The sequence below is a fragment of the Micromys minutus genome, assembly GCF_963924665.1.
Source record: "Micromys minutus genome assembly, chromosome: 5".
Classification (NCBI taxonomy): Eukaryota; Metazoa; Chordata; class Mammalia; order Rodentia; family Muridae; genus Micromys; species Micromys minutus.
The window spans coordinates 24,742,359-24,769,731 of NC_137974.1; the positions used below are offsets into that span (position 1 = coordinate 24,742,359).

The 27,373-nt window shown below is 39.1% G+C and overlaps 2 protein-coding genes across 3 annotated transcripts in view; one reads left to right on the forward strand and one right to left on the reverse strand.

Moving 5' to 3' along the window:
* On the forward strand, positions 1-21,071 carry BORA (BORA aurora kinase A activator; the record flags this gene model as incomplete). The annotated part of the gene is made up of 11 exons (XM_080916648.1): positions 1-153; positions 1,778-1,884; positions 5,272-5,317; positions 7,754-7,835; positions 11,087-11,152; positions 11,689-11,745; positions 12,237-12,400; positions 12,977-13,112; positions 14,749-15,344; positions 19,223-19,354; positions 20,195-21,071. 11 exons carry the CDS (start codon positions 1-3, stop codon positions 20,243-20,245), a joined length of 1,590 nt encoding a protein of 529 aa, XP_080772774.1. The 3' UTR covers positions 20,246-21,071.
* The window catches only part of DIS3 (DIS3 homolog, exosome endoribonuclease and 3'-5' exoribonuclease), a 26,966-nt gene continuing 19,866 nt past the window's right edge, over positions 20,274-27,373 (reverse strand). The window contains exons 16-20 of one of the 2 annotated variants that reach the window (XM_080916646.1): positions 26,120-26,276; positions 24,643-25,026; positions 24,383-24,541; positions 23,571-23,693; positions 20,274-22,797 (exon numbers count right to left, since the gene is read on the reverse strand). In XM_080916646.1, the coding sequence (XP_080772772.1) occupies positions 22,714-22,797; positions 23,571-23,693; positions 24,383-24,541; positions 24,643-25,026; positions 26,120-26,276 (907 nt within the window). In that variant the 3' untranslated portion in view covers positions 20,274-22,713. The remainder of the gene's footprint in view (positions 22,798-23,570; positions 23,694-24,382; positions 24,542-24,642; positions 25,027-26,119; positions 26,277-27,373) is intronic. The other variant, XM_080916647.1, reaches the window with a different exon arrangement.

Genomic DNA, 27,373 nt, shown 5'->3' on the forward strand with positions numbered 1-27,373 from the left:
ATGGGAGATGTCAGCGAATTAAAAATGCAAATAACACCAGCAACTCCCGGAAGGATCCCTGTTTTAAATCCCTTTGAAAGTCCTAGTGATTATTCCAATCTCCACGAACAAACCCTTGCAAGTCCTTCTGTCTTTAAGTCCACAAAACTACCAGTAAGTTTTTCTTGTCTAGTGCTTAAGCGGAAGTAACTAGAAATAATTTTAAGTATAAATACAAGAAGAAGGTGGCAGCTAATCTTCTAATGGTTCTTTCAGCACACTTGGTCTGAGTTCTCTTATGCAGATAGGTGGACATCCAGGAGCTGCCGGACACCAGCACAGAAACAACAGCAGACAGGCTTTGCAAATTATCTGGTCACAGTTGAGCTACTCATACACACCTCAGACCAAAACCAGTAGCCAAGAACAATGATGGAGACACATATGCCACACCCTAATACGGAATTACGGATACTGAAATTTGAATGTCCTATTCTTTTTCAGTCATACAATAGTGCTACCTTTGTTTTCTTTTGTCCAGCCGTTTAAAAACATCTAACCCTATTAGAGTTTGCAGTTACTATAAAAGGGGGCAAACTCCTGTGCTATTGGAGTAAATGAGCAATTTCAAAATTCTGCCACATGTGCTATGATTAATGTTTATCAGAAGGATGGAACTTAGCAAGTGAGCTCTCTAGGAAATCAGGGAAGGCTCTGTTGGTGTAGCTTTTTTAACTTTGCTACACAGGCAAAGTTCTTTTGATTTGTTAACCACACTTAACCTAGAAAAACTGTAAAACAGGGTGTGCTGGCTACTTTTAATTGGTTTGACTTAAGCTCAAGTCTCAGACTCAGTCGAGAAGATGTGTCCATTAGATTGTGTTACAGCCAAACCTGTTGGACATTTTCTTAATTGATACTTAATACAGAAGGGCACAGTCTAAGTGGATTGTTCCATTAATAGGCTAATAGTTCTGGGGCCTGTAAGAAAGCAAGCCAGTAAGTAGCACTCCTCCATGGCTACCTCAGGTCCTGCTTCAAGGTTCCTGTCCTCTTTGAGTTCCTGTCCTGACTTCCTTCAATAGTGATGGTGAACAGTAATGTGGAAGTATAAGCCAAGTAAGCCCTTTTGTCCCCAGTGCTTTTGGTCATGGTGTTTTATCAGCCATCGTTACCCTGAGACACCAAATGGCTGTTTCTTCTGCATTTTATGTCAGCGCAGACAGGGAAAAGTTGTGTATGAACCAGATACAGTTTATATAGTCCTTTCATTTATTTGAGCTTACCATATTAACTGATTATGATAAAGTTTAGCTTGTTTTAAAGTTGTCTGAATTAGACTGATCTTAATCAAAGGTGAAGGTTGGAGGCTGGGAAGATAGCTCAGTTGGTAGCATGCTTGTCATTTGCTGTGTAAGCACACGGACATGAGTTAGAGCCCTAGAATCCATGTTACAGGAGCGGTGGGTGTTTGTCATCCTAGTGCGGGGGAGGTAATGACAGGCCGATCCTTGGGGCTCCCTGCCTAGCCAGCCTAGATTACTAATTGGGTATCAATGCCAGTGATGACCCTGTCTCAAAAGCCAAGATACCTGAGATTGGCCTCCAGCCTTCTAGTGTGCACGTGCATGCGCGCACACACACACACACACACACACACTTACTGCATGTGCACAAGCATGGACGTAGGTATGTGTGCAGTAACGAAAGAATGCTTTCAGTTAAATTGGGTTATAGCCGTCTACAGATCTGAAGGTAACATTGGGTTTGATTTTATATGTATATTTATTTTATTAAGACTCCAGGGAAATTTAGGTGGTCTATTGATCAGCTGGCTGTAATAAATCCTGTAGAAATAGACCCAGAGGAGATTCATCGACAGGCTTCCTACCTAAGTTTTTCTCGGTAAGTAAGTTTTCCTTTCTCCTACTTGAGTACATACAAGAACAGACTGTTACGTAAAGAAAAATAAAAACTTCTCAAAGCCTATTATTTATATGTGTACATATATCAATAAAGAAAAAAAATTAATGTGGAAGTTTTTTTCTTTTTAAGTCTGAAGAATTACATCAGGAAAAATACCTTGACTGAGAATTACAGTCTGTATAAGAATCTGTTTCTTGTATAACCAACACATATACACGCATGCCTCTCACTCACACACACACACCTCAGAACACTTTGGCCTCCCTAGCGCTTAAATAGATGGAAACGCACTTTAACATTGGTACCTTTCTCTGTAGTTGTTCTGATGTTTGGATGGGTGTCTAAGAATAAAACAAGATTCTTTTCAGTTGCTGCCTCACCAGGGAAGTCTAAAACCTAACACATTAAAACCCACCGAATGCAGCAGCATTTGCTAGCAGTAGAGAGCTTTAGAGACATCATTCAACCTTGACACAGTTAAAAGATCTGTCTGTGAGTACACAGACATTCGAGTGGTGAGTGCGCATGCCACGGAGCAGGTGTGTTGCTCAGGGAGCGGTGTTTAGGAGTTGCTCTCATTCCATTCTCAGTCCCGGGGTTGGTTTCAGGTAGAGCGGTGTGCATGCCAAGTAATTTTACCTGCTGAGCCACTTCGGGGGTCCAGAGATGGTCTTTCCCGTAATTGTGCAGACCACCTGTGTCGTCTGCGCTTCTTCTGGAGCATTTTTCAGACACTAGTGTGCCTCAGGTTCGTGCTGTTCAGTGATGTCCTGAGAGCATGCACTTTGCTAGTGGAGCAGAGCTAGGTTTTTAATTAACAGATTGCTAGGAATCATTCCTTGGAGTTTAAAGAACCTTTGTTTTACAGTCTAATTTTTTTTTCTTTTATTGCAAGTAGATTTTTTCCCTCATATAATCTGATTACGGCTTCTCCTTCTGTTCCTTCCACTTCCTCCCCACCTCCCCTCCCACCTGGATCCCACCCCCTTCCCATTCTCTTTAGAAAACACACAGGCTTCTAAGGAATGATAATATAATATGATATGATGTAATATAATGTGGTGGAACAAAGCCTATATGTTGGCGTTGGACAAAGCAAACAGGGAAAAGAGCACAGAGAAGGCACAGGAATCACACCCACTTGATCCAAACTGGGAGCCGTAATCTATACACGGGCGCTGGTGCAGAGCAGGCAGGCCCATGCGTGCCGTTCCATCTGAGTTCATAGGCACTTTGCGCACAGGGATGCAGAGGGAAGACCTCCTTGTTGTCCTCCATCTCCTCGTGCTCTTACACCGTCTGTGCCTCCTCTTCTGCAGTGTCCCCTGAGCCCCAGGAGGGGAAGGATGGATGTTCCGAGTTCTCTGCATAATGTCTGGCTATGGGTATTTGTTCTCATCTACCTCACGAGGCAGCTTTTCCGATAAGGGCTGCGCAGTGCTTATAGTCTGTTTTCTTTAATATTTGAAAAAGAATCAAATGCACAGCTTTGCAGTGTTTAATTTTCTGTCATAAGATAGGTATATTGTTAGTCCAAAGCAATTGCATCTTTTCCTCTTTGGCTTTAGAATTTATTCATAGATGCATCTGCTGAGATGTTCTTGGAGGCACTTGCCTGCCTTTCTCCTCCATTTCTCTGCCTGATGTCCTGATGACCATTCGCCCATAATCAGTCAATACTCACCTGAAGTCTTAGACAAAAGGGGATAGGCTGAAGAGAAAGCATGCAGGATTTTAAATTTTAAATAATACCTTTTACAGGGAAGATTAAAAAAAAACCTCAAATGGATTTATGAGTAATTTTTTTTTTTTTGTCCCCCACAAACTCTTTTGCCTCATCTCTTTAGTATATTGAATTTAGACAACTGTGATGTCATCCATGGAGATACTTTGTGAGCTCTGAGGCTCTGCACATTACTCCTGCCCTGAAAAGCTAACTGGACAAGCAGCCCACAGTTGCAATATATTGTACAAAAACATATTAATCTGGCTGAGTTTAAAACGAGAATGTTAGTGTATTTGAGTAGGTGGATTTGATATAGAAGGAGAGCGGGAATCTATTCTAATGTTAATTTACTGAAGTAGTCCACTGAATGCTTGTAGGACTTCTACCAAAGGAAGTGAACACATTCCCCAGACTGTCGATTCATGCTTGGAAACATGCAGTGGCCACTGACACTTCTTAACTAGCCAGGGCCCTCAGGCCTCCCTTTGGTATGTGTATCTCACGCAGGTGTATCAGAATAAAGGAAACATCGGGATTCAGAGCACTTGCTGTCTGTGTGCATATGTGATGTGCAGTAATGTGCTAGACGTGATACTTTGCCTTGTCTGCCACTGTAGAGGTTTCAGTTCCAGCAACTACCAGATTCCAATAATTGGCTGAATATTTCAGGTGAAATTGCCGAAGGATTTAGAATGGGCTAAAGTCGATTGAAACTTACTATAAACTAAAATTAACGCATATATAGTTGTTTTGATATGGCGATCATATGGCCGCGATAGTAAAAGCAACTGAGACCTTAGTCTCAGGGCCTGTCACCATGTTAGGACATGCAGATCATAATAGTTTATTTTCTCATGATTCCCTGACTTGAAAATTTTATTTAACTCTAACTTCTGAAACATACACACCCTCATACAGGCTCCCAGTTACTGAGGGAAATAATCTGAAATTATTTTTTAAATTTTATTTACCAACTTGTGAATGGACTGCAACCATTCTCTCCTGGCACAAGATAAAGAGGTCTTACAAGGCTAATTGCCACATCCTTGGCAAGGGATGCCTTGTGCTTGGGACCCGACATTTTATACTAAATTTTATAGCAGAAAAATTTGTGTTGTAATTCTGTATTTCATTAGAACAAAAATATTTATTTGGACAATTTTATATTGTTAGTATATTTTAGAATTAAAGTTTTTGCCTAGCTATTTGGAACAGTAGGTTCTTAATTTCCTTTCAGAATTATGCTTATCCTAAAATTAACCACCATAATGAAATTGCTGTAATGGAAAAAAAAAAGAATTTGTACAGTTGTTTTCTATCAAATGATATACTTCATTTCTGTTGCTTAAAAGCACTTTATTTGAATCATGTAGGAACTTGGATATATCAACACAAGTCTTTTAAAAGAAAGTTTCTTCCATCCGGAGGTGACTGAGAGGAAAGTAACCCTGACAGATAATGTGAATGTCAGAATACCTCCATGAACTAAATGCTAGAAGACACAAGTGTTTCCTTTGCAATGAGTTTAAGATTTGCCAGTTTTCAATGAAGGAAAATTAGTTCTTTGAAAGGTTATTATTTTTGATGTTCAATAAGGTGAAATAATGGCCTGGTTATTTTTCTTCTTTATCTCTGTATAGAATAGATAAAGATGTGGAAGACAAAAGACAAAAAGCCATTGAAGAGGTAACTGAACACTGTTATGATCATTAAGCCAGCCGACAATGAATTCTGCATGTGTGCCCTCTCTGTTAGGAAGACTTAATCCTTTACTGTCACAGCTCCCCTCTGGTCCTCGGTGTTCCCCTCCCCCATCTATTCCCGCATCACTCTAAGCTCTTTACAAGGCCCTTAGTGCTCCTGGAAGGAAGTCATTGGCCTAGCGCTTCTCTGCCTAGGTCAGCCTGGTTTGGGCGCTCTACTCCATTCATCATTTCCTGCTCAAGGCCTGAGTTTGTCTTCCCTGTGCTTTCAGAAGATGATGAGCACGGACTTCCGATTCCAGTTGGAGTTTGTGTAAAGGAAGCTGAGTATTTTTAGTCATCTACTGTCTAGTTTAAATACAATAATTTTGTCTTTTGTTGTTAACTCTTAAGGATTTGTAAGATTTAGAATATATTTTATAAAATGGATTAATTCCCCTAGCCTAGTATAAAGATTACCCTTTCTTTGCTCAGAAAGGATTTATGTCAGAGCAGCACCTTTGAGCTTTCTTCCTGTTTGCCCTCTGGTCTCTGCTACACTTTTCTGTTCCTTAGCTACACTGGCCCCTCCTTGACTTTTCTAACCTAAGTTTTCTGTCCCTTATACTTCAGGTTATAACCTTGTTTTAGAAGATAGTATAATGTTTAATCCTGTTAGACCTTGTTTTTCTTTTTATGTTTAGTTTTAAATTTCTAGTTATTCTCCTCCTGCTAAGTAGCTCTTGTGTAGTTTTCCAGCATTTTGGAAAATACCTTTTCTTTTTAGAATCCTGGAAGTTGTCTCAAGGAAAGTTCAGTGGGTGGGACCTAGGGAAATAAAATCAGAGTGAAAGTCAGGATTTATTATAGTGTATGCAGAGCATAGTTTATATATACAGGTCAAAAGCAAACCTGCCAGGTGTAAAGAAAGAACAGAAGCTGTCTTTAGCAGTCCCTGAAGGGAATTGCTGCAGCTTTTCCTGTGCAGTTGGGACTAGTTTTATATTTACAATACCATATATCCTTAAAAATGCTGGTCCGGCTCTTCCTCATTTCGCTTTGAATCTTGATTTTCTTTTGTTTTTCTTGATCTTTCTCAGATTTTTACAAATAATCACCCACACAGATTTTTGAATTAGTAAGTGCATAAACAATGCCTTGTTGGTAGATAATAAGTTCTGTTCATCATTACAGTGTGTGGTCTGTTCATGTGTCTCTTGCAGTGGACAGGGAAGCTGAGGCTCTGGATTTTCAGTATGGGTGGGCGTTACCTTGTTGCCTCCCAGAGCACTTCTGCTCCTGTGTAAGATGCTGCTGCGTGTTTCTTCCCTTTTATGGTACTGATTGTTGCCAGACTTTGAATTGTCTGTGCTCTTCTTGTTATTTTAAATGCACATATGTAGGTTCTAGTTAATATAGAGTGTACGTATAAATGGTGTGACACTTTGTAAGTTTATGGGTCCTTTACAGTTCTTCTATACTTCCCAACAGCATTATCTAGTTTCCATCCCCTTTCATTTCACCCGATTTCTTTACAGACTCACGGCTTTGGTTAAGAAAACCAGCTTTTGTTCTCTCTGTAACAGTGAAAAGAAAACATTCTACCCAGGAAACAAAGGGAATGGGAAAGAAAGTACTTCATTAGGAATAAAAGACGCAGCTCTAGATCGACAGGCAGAAGACATAGATAGATATAGGTAGATGTTTTTGGGTCATTTGAGCAGAGCGGATTGCACAGAGGTACGTGAGTACGAGCTGGCTCTCTGTAAACACAGTATGTTATTAGTGATTGCTGCTACCCACAGAATAAGTACTCAGTCTACAGTCAGCTTCCAGCTCTAACATGATATCACTGAGTGTTAAAGTACGGTTGCACCCCACAGTAAGACAGATTCTACCACATATATACCAAAGTGAAACTAACCTCAAAGATGTAGATTCGGGAAATTGTAGAAAGATGTATAAGCAATATGATTTGAATGACTGATTCAGTATAATTTATTTAACTGTATATTTATATACTTAGAGTATTGGCTTTAACAGGTTATCCAAATTCCTGAAAATTTAGACTCAGATCTTGAGAGCCAGTACAGGCTGAGTCCAACACCTTTGTCTCCATTTATTACGTGTAAGCTCAAATTTGTCACCAACCCCAAAACAAATTGGCAGAGAAATCAAAAGTAATTTACATGTGAATACCACTCTCAGCTTAATTTGTAAGTTTCAAATTTAAATGGTTGATTTAAAGTATTAAGATTTCTCTCTATGAATACATTACATTTCTTCCCCCTTAACCTTGGTCAGTTGTGTTGAATATTAACATTTTAAAATTACTAAGTTAGTATAGACGATGCCTTTGATGGTTATTTGAAAACAATGAAGGTATGTTTTCCCCATATGTGGACGTTTAAGCCTAATTGTACAACTTGGATTTTCCTAGTTTTTTACCAAAGATGTCATTGTGCCCTCTCCCTGGACTGATCATGATGGAAAACAGCCTTCAGAGCTTCATCCCAGTAAATGTGAGTACTCAGTGTGGAAAACCCAGGGACTAAGTAAATGTGAGGATTCAGCATGCATCTCCAGAACCATGACTGTAGGCAAACACAGTGAAGAAGCCATTCACATTTAGGAGGCTGCTTCACAGTAATCTTTCCAGGTAAATATCAACTTGATATGTTTGGTTTTTTTTTTTTTTTTTTTTTTTTTTTTGGCTATTCTCTTTAGAAAGCATTATTATTATTTTTTTAATGACCATTATGAGTACTAATTCTAAGGAAGTCTGCAGTGTTAATAGTTTAAATATAGAGTTGAATCCACTATCAGTAACTTTTGAAGGTATTTTAAATAAAATTCTCAGGTACCGGGTTTTAGATGATTTGCCCAGTTTTTGCACATACAGCGGAAGGGTGTTGATGGGAAGGTATGGGGGGTGGGGCATATAGCATAACTGTTCGTCTGTGAACTGTACAGAGGGTGAAGGGCAAGCCAGCAACCCCACAGGCAGTGGGGTCTCATATTTGCTGTCACCATCGTTTGTTTCTGATCACTGTCTGTAGCATAGGTGTGCTCCTAGTGTGAGGAGAGCATTCCTTATGGACCCACGGCGACTGTACATACACCGGGTGGCATACACCGGGTGGCACGCTCTAAGGGCAGTGCCCGGCAGTTTCAGGAAGGTTTGAGCACATATCAGGGTTACTGGGGTGGTGAGAATGATAGAGCCTGGATTAAAGCCGGTATCTCATAGTGTTTACTCTCAGTTGTTATAGACTAAATGTGGCATGGGATAGCGAGCGGAGACCTGAATTGTGGCTGTCCGGGTATTGACCAGAAGAGTGTTCTTTATTATTCAGTCCCTTTCTGATTCTGGCTTTCTGTTAGGAAAATGACAGGATTAAGCTACAGAATTATCCTCACAGCTTTGAAATTCTGTGTTCATGGTGACGTTTTCATAACTAGTAACCTCTCCTCATTCCTGTTTTTTAGTATTAGGTTTTCTTACAGATGATGATACCTTCAGATAATCTTAGTTTTTAGTAGTAATTTATGTTCTGAGAAAGTTTTTTGCTAAAGTGAGGCAGTATCAGAAAACTGCAGAAAAGACAGTCTTTCTAAGGGGCCCAGCTCATTGTAGCATCAAGAGATGCTTTGCAGAGCTGTGCTGCTTCAGGTAACGCTATGAGACTAGCTTTCAGGACTCCTGCACCCATTGTAAGCAGTTAGACAACAAGAGTTTGTTCCAGAGTATCTTTATAAAGTTGTATTTATATGTGCGTGTGCATAGGTGTCTGTTTAAAGATGTTTTTATCACCCTTGGAGAACAGAAACAGTGTGTTCTTCAAAGAGAGTAGACTTTATCTCATGACCAAAATAATAAAGAAGAAGCTTTCCTTTGTAGAGTCATCTCTCTCCTCTCTTTTTTTCTTTCTTCTTTTTTTCCCTTCTCCTTCTCTTTTTTTCTTTCTTTCTTTCTTTCTTTCTTTTTTTTTTTTTTTTTCTTGAAATGAGGTCTCATGTTTAAGGCTTGAACTGGAGAGATGGCTCAGTGGTTAAGAGCACTGACTGCTCTTCCAGAAGTCCTGAGTTCAATTCCCAGCAACCATTTGGTGGATCACAACCATCTGTAATAGGATCTGATGCCCTTCTTTGGTGTGTCTGAAGACAGCTACAGCGTATTCATATACATAAAATAAATAAATAAATATTTTTAAAAAGGCTTGAACTTTGATTTTCCTGCCTGTACATGTTGAATTCGGAGGTTCCTGTTGATAGGCCACCATACCTAGGGCGTGCCATGCTGGGGACCAAAGCCAGAGCCTGTGCATGGTAGGTAAACATGAGCTTTAACTTGGCTTCGTTTTGGAGGTCTCAGACCTCAGGTGGTTGGTCTTTCTGCTTTGGGCCTGTGTAGGACAATGCATCATGGTAGGACAGCATGTAGGGAACCTGTTTTAATTGTGGCCAGGTATGGAAGAGAGGAAGGAGAGACTGTGTGTGGACCCTTCAAGGGTCTACCCTACTGGCCAGTAAGACCTTCAAGTGAAACGCCACACGTTAAAGTATATACATTTCTAAATAGCACTAAGCTGAAGATAAAGTCATTCATATATGAGCCACTAGGAGACATTCTGGATCTAGAATGTGTTTACATGACAGGGCTATTCTGTGTTTCCTCCATTGGGTTTGGTGCAGAAGAATGGGAGGAAACTTATCATAATGCTTAGTTCCCAGGCAGTGATCATCTCCCAGTTATTTTGGGAGAGCCTGGAAACGTTAGGTCAGTGAGGCCTTAGAGGAAGTAGGTCACTAGGGCAAGTCCTTGGGAGTATCTTGCCCCTCCCCCTCCCTCTCTTTCCCCTGCCCTGTTTCTGCTTTGGTGAAATGTGCACTAGGGTGAGTCTTTCCTCTTGTAAGGTGCTTCACTTTGTGTTTGCTCCCACAGCGAGCACAACAGTAAAACAGATGGCAGCAGATGCTCTGAGGAGGTTGGAAGCCTAATATTCTAAAATCATTGTTTTTTGGCAGGAGGGAGCACCAAATCCAACATTACGTTTATTGTGCCCATTCAGACAGTACTTAAGAAGTAACTTAAGTTACTAACCTTCACTCAGTCTTCGGCCCACTCACTTACACTTGCCTTCAGTTAGGATTGGTCGGCTTAATGCTTTTATACCAAATTGTTAAATTATAAAATAGGAGATTGTAAAACGTGAACTTGTTTTTTCAGACAGGGTTTCTGAAGTGTCTCTATGTAGACCAGGCTGTCCTTTAACACACAGAGATCCTCTTGTCTCTGCCTCCCAAGTTCTGGGATTGAAGCATGCACTGCAACATGTATTGTTGACTGATAAAAATTGAACGTAATTTTATTCATCAAATTTTAGGGTTTTTTTTTTTTTTCTTTGTCAAAATACTCTAATATTTTAATTGAATTTATCTAATCCCATTTTAGGAAAATTAAATGACACAGTCTGTTTGGGATATATTGGCCTTATGTGCCCGTTCATCAGTGTATATACATATCAAAACATGAATTGTATACCAAAGCCACATATTATTATCTGTTATTAAAAACTAGAAATTATATGATACCTTCTTGTTTGGTATGGTCATCTTTTATTTTTATTTTTCTTTGTTAAATAATCCAAATTATAAGTTTACATACTTATTCTTAAAATATGAAAGACTAGTGTGTAGTGCTTTATTCTGGGAAATGTAACTCATTAAAGAAATACAGAATTGTGATTTTTCTATTTAAAATATTTTACAGGCCTAAAGAGCAATAGTGACACTCCTGTTGGGAAAAAGCCCAGTGTTCCTTCTCAGAAATGCAATGGTAGGTATGAACAGAATCTGGAAAGGAGCATGTTGCATATTAAGTTACATGTAATGTAAACAGAGTTCGTATTGTACCATTCATTTCAAATTAAAACACTGGTTTGTGAATAAGCTGTCCGAGAACTGACTTTTAAAAACTGTTCTGTTAGAACAGATTGCATTCAGCCACGCTTTAGAAAAAGAGCAATCATGTATCGCTTTCTTGTATAAAATGCGAATCGTCCATTGATTCCTGGTTTCGGAAAGATTTAAAGAAAACGCAGATGTGTTAATATGAGAACTCCCCTGGTGTCTGCTGGTGTCTTGTTCCATTCCAAGTACCGGTCTCACAGATCTGCTGTTAGCGCCGATCAGGAAGCTGTGGGCAGTGAATCAGAGGAAGGTGACGGGGCATAGAATAGAGCGCACGGGGACTGGCTGTCTTCCCAGGAGTGTGCTGAGGAGAAGGCTGGTTGGGAGACACATGTGCCACACATGCTGCGGCCTTCACATACTTCTGCGTGTGCGCACTTCAATCTCTTTGCTTATTTTCAGCTGCCTGCCAGACATTGCTGTCTCTTCCTGTGGATTTTAATTTGGAAGCTATATTAGGTAAATGCTGTATGACTTACGTATTTCATAATTTAAATCAGAGTTTTTTATTTTGTTGGCTTTATTTGTTGGTAGTGTCGTCATTAAATGGGAAACTGAGCTAAATTTTTCTGTTTCTTGAATGTGACCTGAGTTAGTGTTTTTATCATAGTGAAATTTTATCATAGTGAAACTGTGGGCGGCAAATGATAACCATTTTAATGGTGCTGGTACAGTAATGATAAAATGTTAGGCATGGTGGCACACTCCTGGCAGGCTGAGACAGGTAGATTGCCACAAGTTCAAGGCCAGCCTGGGTTACATAGTAAGGCCCTAACTCAAAACAACAACAGCAAATAAATACTTCAGAAATAAAGGATATCATTTTAAGCATTATACACATGTATTGAAAAAAATTCAAACATGTTTTATGACTTTTTAAAAACTCAGGTGCTATAAGTGTAGTTACCTCTTACAGTGATCAGTTTTCTTTTTGTTATTGGTGAATATAGGAGACTATTTTAGAGCGGATGACTTTGTGGACCAATCTCCGGGGAACCTGAGTTCTTCATCTCTCAGAAGAAAGCTTTTTTTAGATGTGAATGGGAGCATCTCTGACTCCTTCCCTTCAGCTTCTCCCAGAAGTCCTCCCAGCAGTGCCCGAGGATCTCTTGAGGTGTTTTATCCAATGGATTTGTCTCCATTACAGTGTAGCAACCCTGTGCAGACACCATGTGCCATAAGAAGTGTCTGGTTAGTGTGTCGTAGAATGCTTAGATGTAAATACTCAAATCACACCCTGGAATATTACCCTTGGGCATTGTGTTTCCTGTGAATCTCCTCAGTTTGTGTGTGTGATTTCAGCAGACTTGAGTTACGTATTTAGAGGTAGGCAGGTGAGCAGATTGTCTCAAGGAATCCCAGCCTGGGTTACTTACTGAATTAGCAAAAGATGAGCAGTTTAACAACTGGACTAGCACCGACGGAGTAAACTAGAGATACTTTCATAGACAGGTACTTGACATGAAATACAATGAGTGATTTGTTTAAATCCAGTTTCTTCTATGTTGAATGTTATTTCAAAACTTTTTTATGGTCTTGTCTTTGTTGCAAGGTGCCTTTTGCTGTTTCTTGTGCACTCCTAGTTTATAAGCATGTTGTGAAGATGACAAAGAAAATGCAGTGTAATCATGACAGAGAGAAATTAAATATATTCACTGATTACTGACTTGATTTTTATTTTTTATCTCAGGGGCAGTTTTCTTCCAGCCCCATTCAGAACAATGCAAAAAAATACAGTTTGGGGAGCGTCAGCACCAGTCCGTCGGCTGTCTCTTCTCCTCCTTTCTCACCCATTGAACTTCGAGTAGGAAAGACGCCACTCTCAGGTACTTCTCAGAATGATATGCACAGCTAAAATCCACGCTGTCTGCATTGGCCGTTGAAAAGGCTTCTTTAGCAGTTAGAAATGAACACTTGTAGAAATTTTTTTTAACAAAAGGATCATAAATTCAAGGCCACTCCGGGGATACTTAGATTCATGGCTAGACTGAGCTACCTAGTTAGGCTGCTGTGGCTTGAGTAAAAATGGCCCTCGTAGGCTCATATATTTGAATGCATGGTCATAGGGAGTGGGTTCTTTGAATGAACCAGGATTAGGAGTTGTGGTCTTAATGGAGGTTCAAAGCTTGTGCCAAGTCCAGTGTCTTTCTGGGCCTGCTGATCGGGATGTAGGCACACTGCTTCCTCCTCGTGTATACTACCATGATAACACACTAACCCTCCAAAACTGTCAGCAAGCCCCTGCTGTACTCCTGTCTCTTAATAGAAGTAGAACTGTGACTTAAGACCAAGACTGTCTCAAAAACAAAAGAAGGAGGGGCGTGCTTGAGGAACAGAGAGTCTGCCGAGTTGTCCTAAAAATGTAAGAACCAACACCCATGAAGTCTTAACATCATGGCTGCCTTAACATGTCCTAAACAGGGACAGCACCAATAGACATGCTAATGTGAGCCCTAAAATCACATGCGTGTGTGTGTGTGTGTGTGTGTGTGTGTGTATTTATGTATGTGTGTATGTATTTATGTATGTACCATACAGACTGAACAGGTTGTACTTACATATTTAGGCACACACATGTATACAACACAAAGAAAAGGAAGCTGTGAATTTGGATGAAATATGTTGATGAACACATTTGTACATTACTTAGGCATGGTTCTTTAGTTTTCCATAAAGTATGTATTATAGGTATTTTCACAGGTCACTCAAAGAAATTGTTACCTCAAAGCATGCTTTTGAACAGTTTCATACATGTATTACTGTACTTGTGTCATTTTGGCTTACTAAAACTGCCCAGGTTAATTTCCAGTACAGCTTCATCAGAAGGGTGAGATACTTTGCAGCTCTTTTTTTCCCTCTTGCTGTACATCCTTGGGTCTCATACAGACCAGGCAAGTGCTCTACTACAGAGCTCTAAGTAGCCTCTGCCCTGATTTTTAAGGCTTTGATGAATTTTACAATTTTGTCATAAAAGGTTGTACCAAATGAATTTTTCATTGTAAACAATATTAAGCTGAAGTATTTATATCATTTTGATTATTGTTAGACTTTTTATTATTGTAAATACCATTTTCCAGTTTTTGTTTGCCTTTGGGTATTATTATAAGTATTTTATATAAAAATTACAGTAATAGAATTTTTACACACTTGCCTCATTGTTAAGTTGTACAAAAGCCAACTTGTTAGGGATCTTCTTTGTATGAACAGCTTTGGTATAATGTGGTTAAATTATGAAGAAATAATTTATAAGAAATAAAACGTTTTGTTAAAATTTCTGAGCTTGAGTTTATAGAGGTATTCACTGGCCTTTTCCATTATTTTTAACACTAAAGTTTCACTTCAGTAAGCACAACTGTTACCGAATCCATCGGGTGTTTTTGGCATGAAATGTGATTACCATGTAAAAATTACTTTTCTGTTTTTCGTGTTTTTGTGATATGATTTTTCCCTCTATTCCTTCAGAACACAGGAAGTTTACATTTCATTCTCCTGAAGCTTCATCTGGAGCAGGTTCTACTGAGATTGCTAATCCAAGCATCAGGAGTCCGTATATAGATGGCTGCTCACCAATTAAAAATTGGTCTCCTCGGAGACTCAGAGGTGGTCCTCAGTATCTGTCCTCACTGCTTCGGATACCCTTTACTCTTGAGGCTCACAGTGAAGATGAAGAAAACAATGTTTTCCCCACAGATGTGGCTCCACTAGGCACAAATGCTGTGGCAGCTCCCCTTGAGCAGTTGAACTGTGAGCCTTTGGCTTGTGGCGAGCCTCTCGCTGTCACTGCCATGTCTGTCTCACAGAGTCAGTCTAACACTTCTGAGAAAGAGCTAGCGCTGCTGGGGGATGTTGAAAGTGAGAGGGAAAATGACACCGTGGATATGGTCGATCCTGTAGACACAGTAGATGAAAGCACTTGGATGAAAGAGCCAGTGGATAATGGGAATTCACCCATGACTGACTTCATGAGTGGAATTGCCTTCAGTATTGAAAACTCTCATATGTGCATGTCACCTCTTGCAGAAAGCAGTGTTCTACCCTGTGACAGCAGTACTATCCAGGTAAGGCTGTCAAGCTGGGTTGGTACTCCACTGTGGGAATGGTAGGAGGCTAAGTGTAAGGACTAGAGCATTTGATGTTTTAAAACTACCAGTACTTCTGAGCATGGTGGTCCACACCTTTAAGGCTAGCACTTGGGAGTCAGAGGAAGGCAGATTGTTGTGAATTTAAAGCCAGCAAGTTCCAGGCCATAGTAGGAACCTGTCTTTAAAAAAAGTCTATCCAAAAACAAAATTACCACTGAAACCAGGAGGATTAATTATTCATATTTCTTATTCCTATTAACCACCGTCCATTGGTAATGGTAAAAATGAGCCGAAACCAGCCTGCTGTCCCTGCAGGTGCTGTTCAGACAACTCCCAGCAGTCAACTGTGCCCTAGGAATCTGATGTTAGTAGCACAGTATTGTATTCTAAAACTGGGATAGCTTGTTTTTCCTTAATGTGGTTTAGGGGAAAAAGAAAACTTAGAGCACATTTATGTGTAACTTTTTATATACTTGGAAACAGTAAACATTCTTTCATGGAATCCTACATTTCCAATTTTCCAAGAAAGCTGTGCCTCAGAGGCTGAGTAAGTTCCCTGAAGCGAGTAACAGCAGAACCAGCACCGGCTCTGACAGCTTTTCTCTAATCCGAGTCTTTGGCAGCGTGGTTAACAGTCCTTTTATGCGCTGCAGTGTTCAGTGTGCTCAGAGGCTCACAGATTCTCCCTCTACTGTTCCCCGGTGGTCAGTTGGGCATGCTGAGGCTCAAAAGACGGTGTCCTCTAAAGAAAAGTGTAACACAACCTTTTGTTCATTTTTAACTTCTTAACTGTTTAGGTTATTTTGTAAAGAGTTGGAATCGTTGTGCCATCTTCATACATACTTGCTGATTTTTATGTCTACAGTGACTGTCCTGACTTCTGCATTCTTAGAGTTTTAGAAAAATTACAATTTCCTTTACATATTTTGGCTTAATTTGGCATCCTAAGCACAGTAGTCAAGTTTAGCTCTTTAGGTATTGTTTCTCTTATTTCCTTCACTTTCTCTGTTGGCAGAGCATTTCCGGAGGAATTAACAAAATGCTGTTGCTGGGAAACACCTTAATACCTGTAATTGTAGTCATCTGCATGGGTTGGCCTTCCTTTGCACAATTGCCACACAGTTCCTTCTTAGATGCCTTGAAGTGTGGGACTCAGTTTTATCCTTTGGGTTGTATCATGCTTTCTTTTTGCAGAGAGTTTTAGAACCAACTTCTTTCAGACACAGCCACTTCTCCCTAGCTTTCTGACTTAGTTCAGTGGCTTCTGTCTATGGTATATGGCTGTTACTACACTATTGCTGTCCCTGTCCTGTGAATTCCTGTAGCCCCACCTGTTTCCTGGGTTCTCATTTCACTGCAACAATTTCTGGTAGCTTCCTAAGGAAGAGTGGATTAAAGAAGCAGGCGCCTGATGCTGTGTGACTATTCTGAGTTTAGATGATTACCCTTCAAACTGAAAAGCATCATTTTATTGACAATTGTTCGGTTATCGGTGATAAGAAAGATGAAACTTGAGACGTGAAACGTCCTGCAAATGATCACTTCTCCTCCTTGCTTAGTGGGATCTTTTCCTGGTACTTGGTGGTTCTGAATTTTCAGGTGGCTGTGAACTGTCATGTGGGTGCTGGGAAATCAAACCCAGGTTCTCTGGAAGACAGCTGCTGAGTGACACCGAGTAGAGCATCGCCATTTGCTCTGTTGGCTTGTTTTTGTCATTTCAGCCTTCACTTCAAAAGGCTGCTAATGTTCCCCCTCAACACCAGCAGGGAGTGGCAAGACAGTTTGTGTTGTCTGGCTGGCACACCATTGGTTCTGGTGTTGATAGCGGTCTGGAGACAATGAGATCAGCCACTATCTGTGGGATTGTTAATCTTACTGCAAAGTAAGATAGGCCCCCCTTGCACCTTGTTCTCTCCTGTACTATTGGGTCACTTTTGCCTTGATAGTATTAGAACCGAGTTATGAACCAGTTATATGGCAGTGATAAATACAAAAAGGAAGAGTAATGGGCAGGCTTTTTGTAAGCAATCAGATATTAACACTTGATCAAATATCTATTGAATGCACCAGGACTAGGGATTTCCCTTGCTATACTGTTAAATTTTACTTTTTCCAGGGTTTTGTGTTGATGAAGTCTGACTCCCACAAGCCAGCAAATAGGTATACAGACATGAAAACAAAGACTGTTCTTGTGACCATGGTGACAGAATGGCTTCATAGGCTGCTCAAGATGTTCATGAGGGGAGCAAAGGATACAGACTTCCCTGTGCTGAGAGAGAGAGAGAGAGAGAGAGAGAGAGAGAGAGAGAGAGAGAGAGAGAGAGAGAGAGAGGGAGGGAGGGAGGGAGGGAGGGAGGGAGGGAGGGAGGGAGGGAGGGAGGGAGGGAGGGAGGGAGGGAGGGAGAGAGAGAGAGAGAGAGAGAGAGAGAGAGAATGTGTGAGTGTGTGTGAGAAAGAGTGAGTGTGTGTATGTTTGTGGGGGGGTTGTTTAGTGCTTAGCCTTATGTAGTTAAAGTGAAATGAACCCTGTCTTGTGAGTCTCTGATCTTCATCTCATTATTGTATGACACTAACTTAACCTTTCTGAACCTTAACTTTCTCACTTATAAACTAAAAGGTGTTGAAACAACAGACAAAAATATTATTCAGTTAATGTATTTTTACAGTACAGTAGCTAGATCCCCTCACATAGTTCTGCTTTCTGTGGTTTTAGATACCTGTGGCCCAAAATTGTTTAAATTTAAAAATAAACCCTTTGCTTCAAAATGGATGCTATTTGATTATGGTAGTGCACTGAACTGTCCCTCACCAGGACGCCCAGGATGTCAGACCGTCCTTTGAGTAAGGCTCACTGTCTACTACCCGCTCATTATTCACACAGCAACCGTCCAGTTCTGACTCATCACGAGTTCACACATTACTTGTACATAAAGAGCTTTTTACACACTTTGTGTTGACTAAAAAGCACTAAATTCATGATTCTGGCCATTTGTGTATCAAAGAAGAGCCAGAGTTCTTTGACATGGAAAAACAGTACAGTAAAGTATTTTGAGACCATATTCTGTAACTTTTATAAACATACTTTTAATCTGGATATAATGGCAAATGCCTCTAATCCCAGCACTCTGGAACCTGAGGCAAAATTGTGAATTTAAAGCCAAACAAATATAATTAAAATATTTAACACTAAGATGCTGTGTTCTGCACTTAATATTGATCTTTTCCGATGCCTAATTTGTAAGTTAAATCTTACCACAGTATATGTAGGTAGGTAAAAACATAAGGCATAGGTCTTGGTATTACCTGTAGTTTCAGTTACTGCCTGCAGTGTCTTGGAAGGGATCCTCCCTGATGAGGGAAATATGTACTAACTTTTTAAAGGGTACAAATCCCTTACTCCTTTGGGGCAATCCAGTTTGTTTTAAAAATATAACAGATTTTCTTATAATGTACTACTATGAACAATTGGAGATGCCTTTTTGTATTACTTTTGAATTTTGTATTATTTTTGAATACTCCAAACAGTATTTAGAAACCATATAAGCAAGCCATTTAGAGATAAGCTAGGGAAACAAGCTGGAAGGGGAAACTAACTGCAGCATTTATTTTCATTTTTGACATAATCCTATAAGAGCAGAAAATAAAGGCACTTAGTAACTTGTCTATTGATACTAAAGAGATTACAGTTTTTTCCCAGGAAATATATCTCGCTAAGTATTAAGGTGAGAAACAATTTTGTGTAAAGACTTTATGATTATAGCGATCAATGTTATTATATATATAAACTTTGATGTTAATTAGAAAATGAGTGAGTTTGCAATCTTATGATGAGGTGTTTGTTTACTTCCTTCCAGATGGACAGTGGCTATAACACACAGACTTGTGGAAGTAATATCACTGATATTGTTGGGACAGAAAGCTACTGCAAAGAAAATGTCACACAGTCCTTTGAAGTGGAAACAAAGTCTCAAGTTACTAACATAAAGGTATGGATGACACAGCTTGATAAAGCACTAGACAGCATGCCAAGTTACATGAATATGGAAACAGTTCAGATAGCTCAAACCTAAACAAAAGCTAATTAACTACACAGTCTATAGACGCCTCTAACTACATAATGTGCTGCACTTAGCTTCCTCTCCAACGGTAATTAGCTTTTGTGTAGTCTTACAAAATAATGATCTCAGGATGTCACGGTCAGATGTTTATCATGCACTTTGATATTTATCCTGTTCTCCTTACCCAACGCATCCCTTAAAACTCAGTAGCCCATTAAAGATTGTTGTCATAAGGAAAAGGATCATTTTAGATCTCTCAAGTATATGTGCTAATACAGTTCACTTCTGACACACACATTTCATGGCCCTTGATATCGTTACAGCTACACATTCACATTTGAAACCCATTGTCTTAGGAACTAGACAAGACATGCTCTTGCTAAATAGTTTATTATACAGTATAAACATCAACTGCAACAAAATCTCCCAATAATGTTCAGTGAGAAAATCTACCTTATTTTCCCTTTTCATTTTGCTTTGTTATCAACGAATGTCCTCTAACAAAGTTGATTATGATGATCCAGCTCACTGCAGTTAACCCTGTAAACCTGAGAGGGATTCCTTTGAAACAGAATATTTAAATACCATCTTTGGGGGCTAAGGCTAAAAAAATGAAAACAAAGAAAAAAACAAAGCCCCCAGACAAAAACATTTTAATCTTTACTATCCTTTTCAAACCAGGAAATCTGCATGTAGATTTCTACAAAAACAGTTCCTGTGATATTTTTGAGTGGTCCTAAACTAAAGAGGGTGTTTTCTTTTTCACAGCAAGATCACACAGTGCAGAGGTGTTGGATGAAAACTACAAGTCTATCTTAGTGCAGCCCACAGTCTCAGGACCAAAGACTGCCGCTCAGTAGCCCCTGATGTGTCTGTCACAAGGGGCAACGAGTTAATGTGATGGTGATGGGGGTACTTGCTTCATATGTGTCTAGTTCCCTCCTTAATGTGAAAAGCTGCAAAGGAAATTATGACAGGATGCTCCAAGTTGTTAAACAATACATTTATTTTTTAAAATCAATAAAATATTTTTATATTTGCTTTGAGTGATGACAGACCTGTATCTCTCCAGTCCCAGGGTCAGTGAGCTGCTTGTTAAGACTGAATGGTCATCTTGAATTTATCAGTTCTTAGGACATGAAACTGAATGCACTATATATTTTTACTTGAAACTTGTGTGAAAAAAACGTTGAGATATAAAACTTACTGAATGTAAAAAGGAAGTAGAATGGACTAAAATTTCATTTCTGTGGGGAAATTACTTGGTACTTAATATAACCGCTCTAGTTAACACTCCGAGGACTATAAATGTAGAAAGGTGCTACTGGGCACTGTACTATGGTACCATCTGTAGGGGTGGATATGGGGTGCCACAGTAGCATGTACTGCTATTCCTAGGGCTTGGTAGGAGATGAACAGAATATGGGAGAATCAGAAACATGGGGAGACAGTGGAACTCCTTTTGAGCTTAGCACTAAGAAACAAATTGGGGAAAGAGCTATATAAAATATATTTTAAATATCTATCAGAAAAAGATGGATATAATGTGTTTGAGAACAAAGACTTGTATTTTGTACTTCTCTCTTATAAACAACATACTCAAATGATTCATTAGTCCTAGAAAATAAAGATTCACTTACTATTATGCCATCCTCATCCTTGTTCTGTATGGTACTTGGTGTTTATTGCCAACTTATACACACACACACACACACTCTGCTTGTGACCTCACCTGCTTCACCAGTGCTGGGGAATATACAACACTGGAAGTTGACTAGCCAGTTTAATATGTTGATCTAAAAACAGCTATTACCTATTATTTCTGAGTCTGAAGAGGAGCAGCCTCCCTGGCTGTCAGGTTTCTAAAGTAGTAATTATAACCTAGGCTCAAATAACTTGTCTCCATCCTTGATCTCGGCTTTATCTGTTAAACAGGAATAGCAGTCTTAAAAAGTTACAACTGTGCCTTAGCTTTCAAACGTTTAGTCTTGTTTCAGGCTCTAGAATGTGAAGGTCAAAGTTGTTTTCTTCTTATCTGGTGGCTTTTTGAGTTTTCAGTGCTCCCATAATCATCTATTCTAAGGAGAAGTAGTTCTAGGACCACCCTGCATTTAAATAATAGCAACAATCAGTGGATACTTAATGTGCCTAAATGGCCACAGCTGAAATGCTGTGGCCTTTACAAACCGGTTTGCAGCCTCCTGCTCTAAGTCACTGATCCTTTTTATTTCCACCAAACACACTGTATGACTGTCTTCCTTTAGATATATATCAAGATCCTTAGATGCCTTAACATATACAATTTTTTCCCACAGTAACAGCAAACTGGAAAAAAAAAAATCAATACCAAATTCCTGTTTATAAAGCATGTAGCTCTATCCACATATGCCTGGGGTTTGTCAGCCTGTTTCTACTGTAGAGAACCAACTAGTCTACCTGACTGGAAACTGAATAAGCAGTTATTAAATACCAATGTAATCAGTAATCTGGGATTTGCAAGACAAGTGCAATCTGACACACCGAATGAGACTTCATTTGTTCCTTTTAATGTCTACTATAATCCCTTCTCACCTGTATAACTAGATATAATTAAAATTCATAAGTCATTATATGTTTCTGTAAGCAAGCAGACATTTAAAGTATCACCTTTCTTCTTTCCCTGTAATGTGTTGTTGGGAGAAATATTGGCAACAAAAACTAGGGATGATGAATGAACACCTGTTAACAACAGAAATTGGTGTTCCAAATCAGATCGAGATACTCCAGTTTGTCCTATCATCCTGAAATGTTCACAGCTGTTTGAGGCCCACTGGTAAAGTACAGGATCTTCTCACAATATATGAACACAATGTAAGTAGGCAAATTAAAATGGCAAAAAGAGTAAATACCAGACACTGACAGCTCAAGATTCAGAAAGGTTTGTTCTTTGCTTCTAAAATGTTATTTTCCTCAGAAACCGACAGGGTGTTTTGTATATTAAAGTACTTAGATACTATTAATCTGCTTTTCAATGAGAAGATGAGGATTCCATGTAAATGATCATCATAAGTCTCTGAAGTTGTTACTGTCACCAATAAGTAATGGATATTCAAATGAATTTTTCTGCATTATCTTAGTTATAGACACACAGTACATGATAGATTCAGTCAGCACCTCAATAAAAATGCAAATTTCTTAAAATTATTGAAATGTATTTAAAAGCAGCTATCACAGAGAGCTTGTAAGCATGCTTTCAATTTTGTTGCTGTTGTCAACATAGCCAGTCTTTGAGTTTTCTGTCAATGTAGCTACTTTTCAAGTTTCCTCTTCTTTCCTCCTGGTCCATTAAGATCCACGTCTGAAACTTCGGGAGGAATGTTTATTCCCGGTATCTAAAAAGAGTAGACAGGGAAAAAAATTGCACAATTACGAGTATCAGATAAGTAACTTTCCCCTCAGCCCCTTTATCACCACCACTTTCAACTGTAAACAGGTTTCCAGTGAAGGAGATGGCATTAGAAGGCTGTAGCATCTACAATTACACACCCAAAGTAACCACGGTTCTGAAGTAAGCCATGGGGCTCAGGAGCTTTCCAGTGTATGGAGGTGCACACCTACAATATCAGTACTTAGGGAGAATGGGCAGAAAGATCACTGCAAATTTAAGGCTAGCCTTGTCTACATACAGAGTAAGACAACTGAGAAACTTCAATGTAACAGCTCTTCCTCGTGTCCAATTTGCCCTAACGGATCTGTGATGCAGCAGACAACAAGCACACACCTTTAGTCCCAGCACTTGAGAAGCAGAGGCAGCTGTCTCTGAATTAAAGGTGGATAGCAAGTTTCAGGACAGCCAGAGCTACACAGTGACAAACCCTGACTCAAAAAAAAAAAAAAAAAAAAAAAAAAAAAAAACAACCAAAATGAGCAAAACCAGCCCTTTAAGTGAAGCATAGATACTTAACTTGTCTATTCTATAACCAGAAGTAAAGGGATAGTAAGAGAACTGAAGAGTCTGGAATGTATGCACTGAGACCTCTAGAAGCTGAGGCCCGGAATCCGATGGTGCACCAGGATCCTCGGAATACCTAGGACCCTAACTTTACTGGACAACTAGATCACTCACAAAGTGTTACCTTTTCCATACCATTAAATTTGGTCTCACCTGTGGTTCTACAAGGGCCATACGGATTTTCTGATGTTGAAGATTTGACGAATCTAATGTGATTTTTACTTTAACTTTATCAAACACATGGAACACGGTACCTTCTATTCTGAGTGAGGGTATCTTAAAAAAGAAAAAAAAAATCGACATTTTTTTCTTAAACTTGAATCTCGATTGTTTTTACTTTACATTCCACAGTAATTTAAATGTTAACATATTAACTACTCCCCAGTTTAAAAGGACATAAAGTTGGAAGGGAAATGAGATAGGTTCTAGAGAGAGTTGAAGGAAAGAAATAACAGGTGGATATAACCCAGATATATTGTATCCGTGTATGAAATTTTCAAAGAATAAAAGGACCCACAATATAAGCAGCTCCTTTACAATTGAAAAAAACCCCTATTGACCTAATGCAGTGTGTTTATGTGCACGCTTCATCTTGTCACTAAGATGGTCCTGATAATGCATTCGGAACAGAGAACTCTCTTAACTTAATTCTAGTAAGTCAGTGAAGTAGAGGATGTGTGAGGTTACACTACAAGTAAACTGGAGAAAGTAATAATCCCTCCTGAGCGACAGTAAGACATTCTTACAATAGAAAAGAAAGATGGCCTTTGCATGAGGGAAGAGAAAACAGGATGACATTTCTGAGTGATACAAAAGTTCAGTTGATGAAATGTAGAGTTTCTGGCATGTATTTTGAGACTTATGATATAAATGCAGAAGTTTTGATCATTTATAGCTATGGTTTGACAACTGGTAAAGAAAATCTGCCATTCCTCCAAAGACAAGAAGGATCAGCAATACCTTACCTCATCATCGTAAGTGAGGCGTGGCTTTGGTTTATCTTTTTCTTCAAAAAACACTGTACCTTCTAAGCCGTATTTTGGAATTAACACCACAATTGCATTTTTTCTTACAAACAGAATATAGGCTTCTTCGCTTACTATTCCTTTGCTTTTGAAAAACAACTGTAAAATAACATACAATCTTATTAGAAGTCTTATTTTGAAATTCAATACAAAATGAACAAAATTTCCCACCCCTAGCACTATAGACAAACAACAAATACCTGTGTATGAAAAGCTACAGATGCACGCTGGGCATACTGAGCCATTTTATGCCGGAAGTTGAGGTTTTTACATATATCCGAAAGCTTGTGTTTGTCTGTCAACTCTGGATAAGTACAATCGGCCCCAATAGCCACCGCTAACAGCCGATGAACAATGATGTCTGCATATCTTCTGATAGGAGAAGTGAAGTGTGTGTATATGGGGGAGGCTAAGCCATAGTGATGGAAGTCATTATCCATCCCAGAACAGAAGTAGACTGCTTGCATCATACAGCGAGTGGCCAGTATCCTTAGCAGAGTATTCAGGTATGGGAAGTCAGGAGATTCAGCTCTGTCCAAAGAGTCAGCCAATGATTTGGCTGTATCAGTCTTAATTTCCAAATTCTGTCAATAAAGGGAAGAGAAGCAACAAATGAAACAATCTGAAATCAGTAGTACCCTCCATCTTTCTTTCCCTCCTCCCTGTTGTCTGTGTCTCTCTCTCTCTCTGTCTCTAAAATAAATGATTCTTTTGTGCTTTAAAAATGTATTAAAGCTTTAAAAATCCTGAATGCATTTATTTGAAAGTATCAAGACTTTGGAAAAGTTCCAAGGGAGAGGACATGCCATTTCTTTCTCATACCCCAATTTATGCTTATCTCTAAGGGGGCAAAGGAAATACAGTAGCTACGGACACTTGTGAGTATGTCTGGCTTCTTTACATACTTTCTTCACTGAAAGTAGAAGTGAAGACAAGAAACAAGCTGGGCCAGTAACACAGTGCTGTGTCCCTCAAGTTCCCTGGCTGTATTGTAGCTTACAGGAAAGACACTGCCTCCTCCTTTTACCCATGTCTTAGTAATAACAGGAAGACAATCACAGAATACCCCCAATATGCAGTAACCAGTGGAGCTGGGAAGCTGGGGCAGTACTGATGGATGAAGATGTGCTAAGTACACTATAAACCCAGAAACTCAGTCCATACTAATTAAGTAATGTCTAGGGAGCCGGTGCTGTTTGTTACATGCTTGCAATAGGAGAAAAGGACCTACACCAGATCTGAGGCAAACCAAAGTAAGCTAGCTATGATGAAAGTAAGAAATGAGAGGGAGGAAGGATGTCTACTAGTCAGACGAATGAGCTGAAGGAAAACCCCTGAGGTCTTGCCAACAGGCCAATCGTACAGAGGCATTTTCTCAACCGAGGCTCCTCTCAGATGACTCAATCTGGTGTCAAGTTGACAAACTAGCCAGTACACCACGTATAAAGAGATGAAGAGCGCACTTTGTCTAAGATACTGTAAATAACTTATTAAATCATTTGGCTTTAGGACTGGGTACTCCTCACTGGACATAAGGGATGTCCTTACCTCAAGTCACATTTAATATTAAAAAAAATATATCTGATTTTACAGCACTTGAAATTTTATAAAAACATAATGGTAATTTTTCAGGGTAACATACAGATTACAATACAAATAGTACTTTTCAATCTTTACCTTGGACTTAGCTGCCTTAACAAGAACGTCGTAATTGGAGGGAGGTGGAGCTGGATGCTTTCGAAGCAGAGCATGTTCAGAAAACTCTTCATGAATTTTTTTTGCGACAGAAATATTAGCGAGTAACATAAATTCTTCCACCATGGAATTTGTTTCTCTGTCAGGAAAATCATTAAGTAAGAAAAGAGAGGCTGAGATACGTATTACATTTATTCACAAGCTAACGATTCTAGTGATAATGAAAACACTTCCTATGTAAAAGCATTAACATGGAACACTACCTATTTTTAATACCTTATGATTCTTTAATGTCTCAGCTTCTAAACTAAGTCTTTTAACTCCGTCTCTCCTGAACAAAGCTAGTATACTACGATCTTTTCAAACTGTACTCAGGAAAAATGGAAGCTTTCCTCACTTTATTAGCATAACTACAACACCAACATCTTTACCTCCTCTTACAAAAAAAGTACTATGAAAATAAACTTTCCTGGGAGAATTAAAATCAAGTTCACACATATTATCTCAACTCCCTAAATTTTTACCAATAAGTCACTAATATATTTTCGATAGCTAATTTCAATGCTTATCTCTGGTGAGCATCCCACTGTAAATGCAGGGATAAATACACTGACACACAGAGACAACAGACACAACTGACTTCAAAGTGACAGATGTGCAGCATTAGGCTCTTCATAATGATTTTCAGCAGTAACATCAAAACTTGGATCGGTTTCAGTCTTCAATTCTTCAAACAGTTTGATGCAGCTTTCATTCTAAGCTCTAAGCTCATTTAATCAATAACCTGCAAACTCTATCTATGGTTTCCTTTCTCTAGCACCACCAAATACACAAGATTAGTTCTCATATCTTAATTATTAAAATAAATCATTTCTTGACAACATTTCTTAATTATACTAAAATTTCAAGTATTAGGAAGCCTTCCATATAGGAAAATTCAATAACTGATTTCAACTTCTTTAAATTATATAAATAGTAGCAGTAAAATCGAAGTTAAGAATTTAGCGTCAAAACTTCACATTTTCTTAAGACTTATTTTTTTAGTTATGTGCATGATGCAGGTGTATGTGTGCACCTGCTGGGAAACACTCTTGGATCCTCTCAAAACAGCAGCAACTTAAGCAGTGGTCCCTTTATAGCTCTGTACACTATATTACATACCTAAGAAATTAATCACAGCAACTACTCTATGCCTGTATGGTAAGGCAAATGGCCATGATAAAAATCTATTAAGTA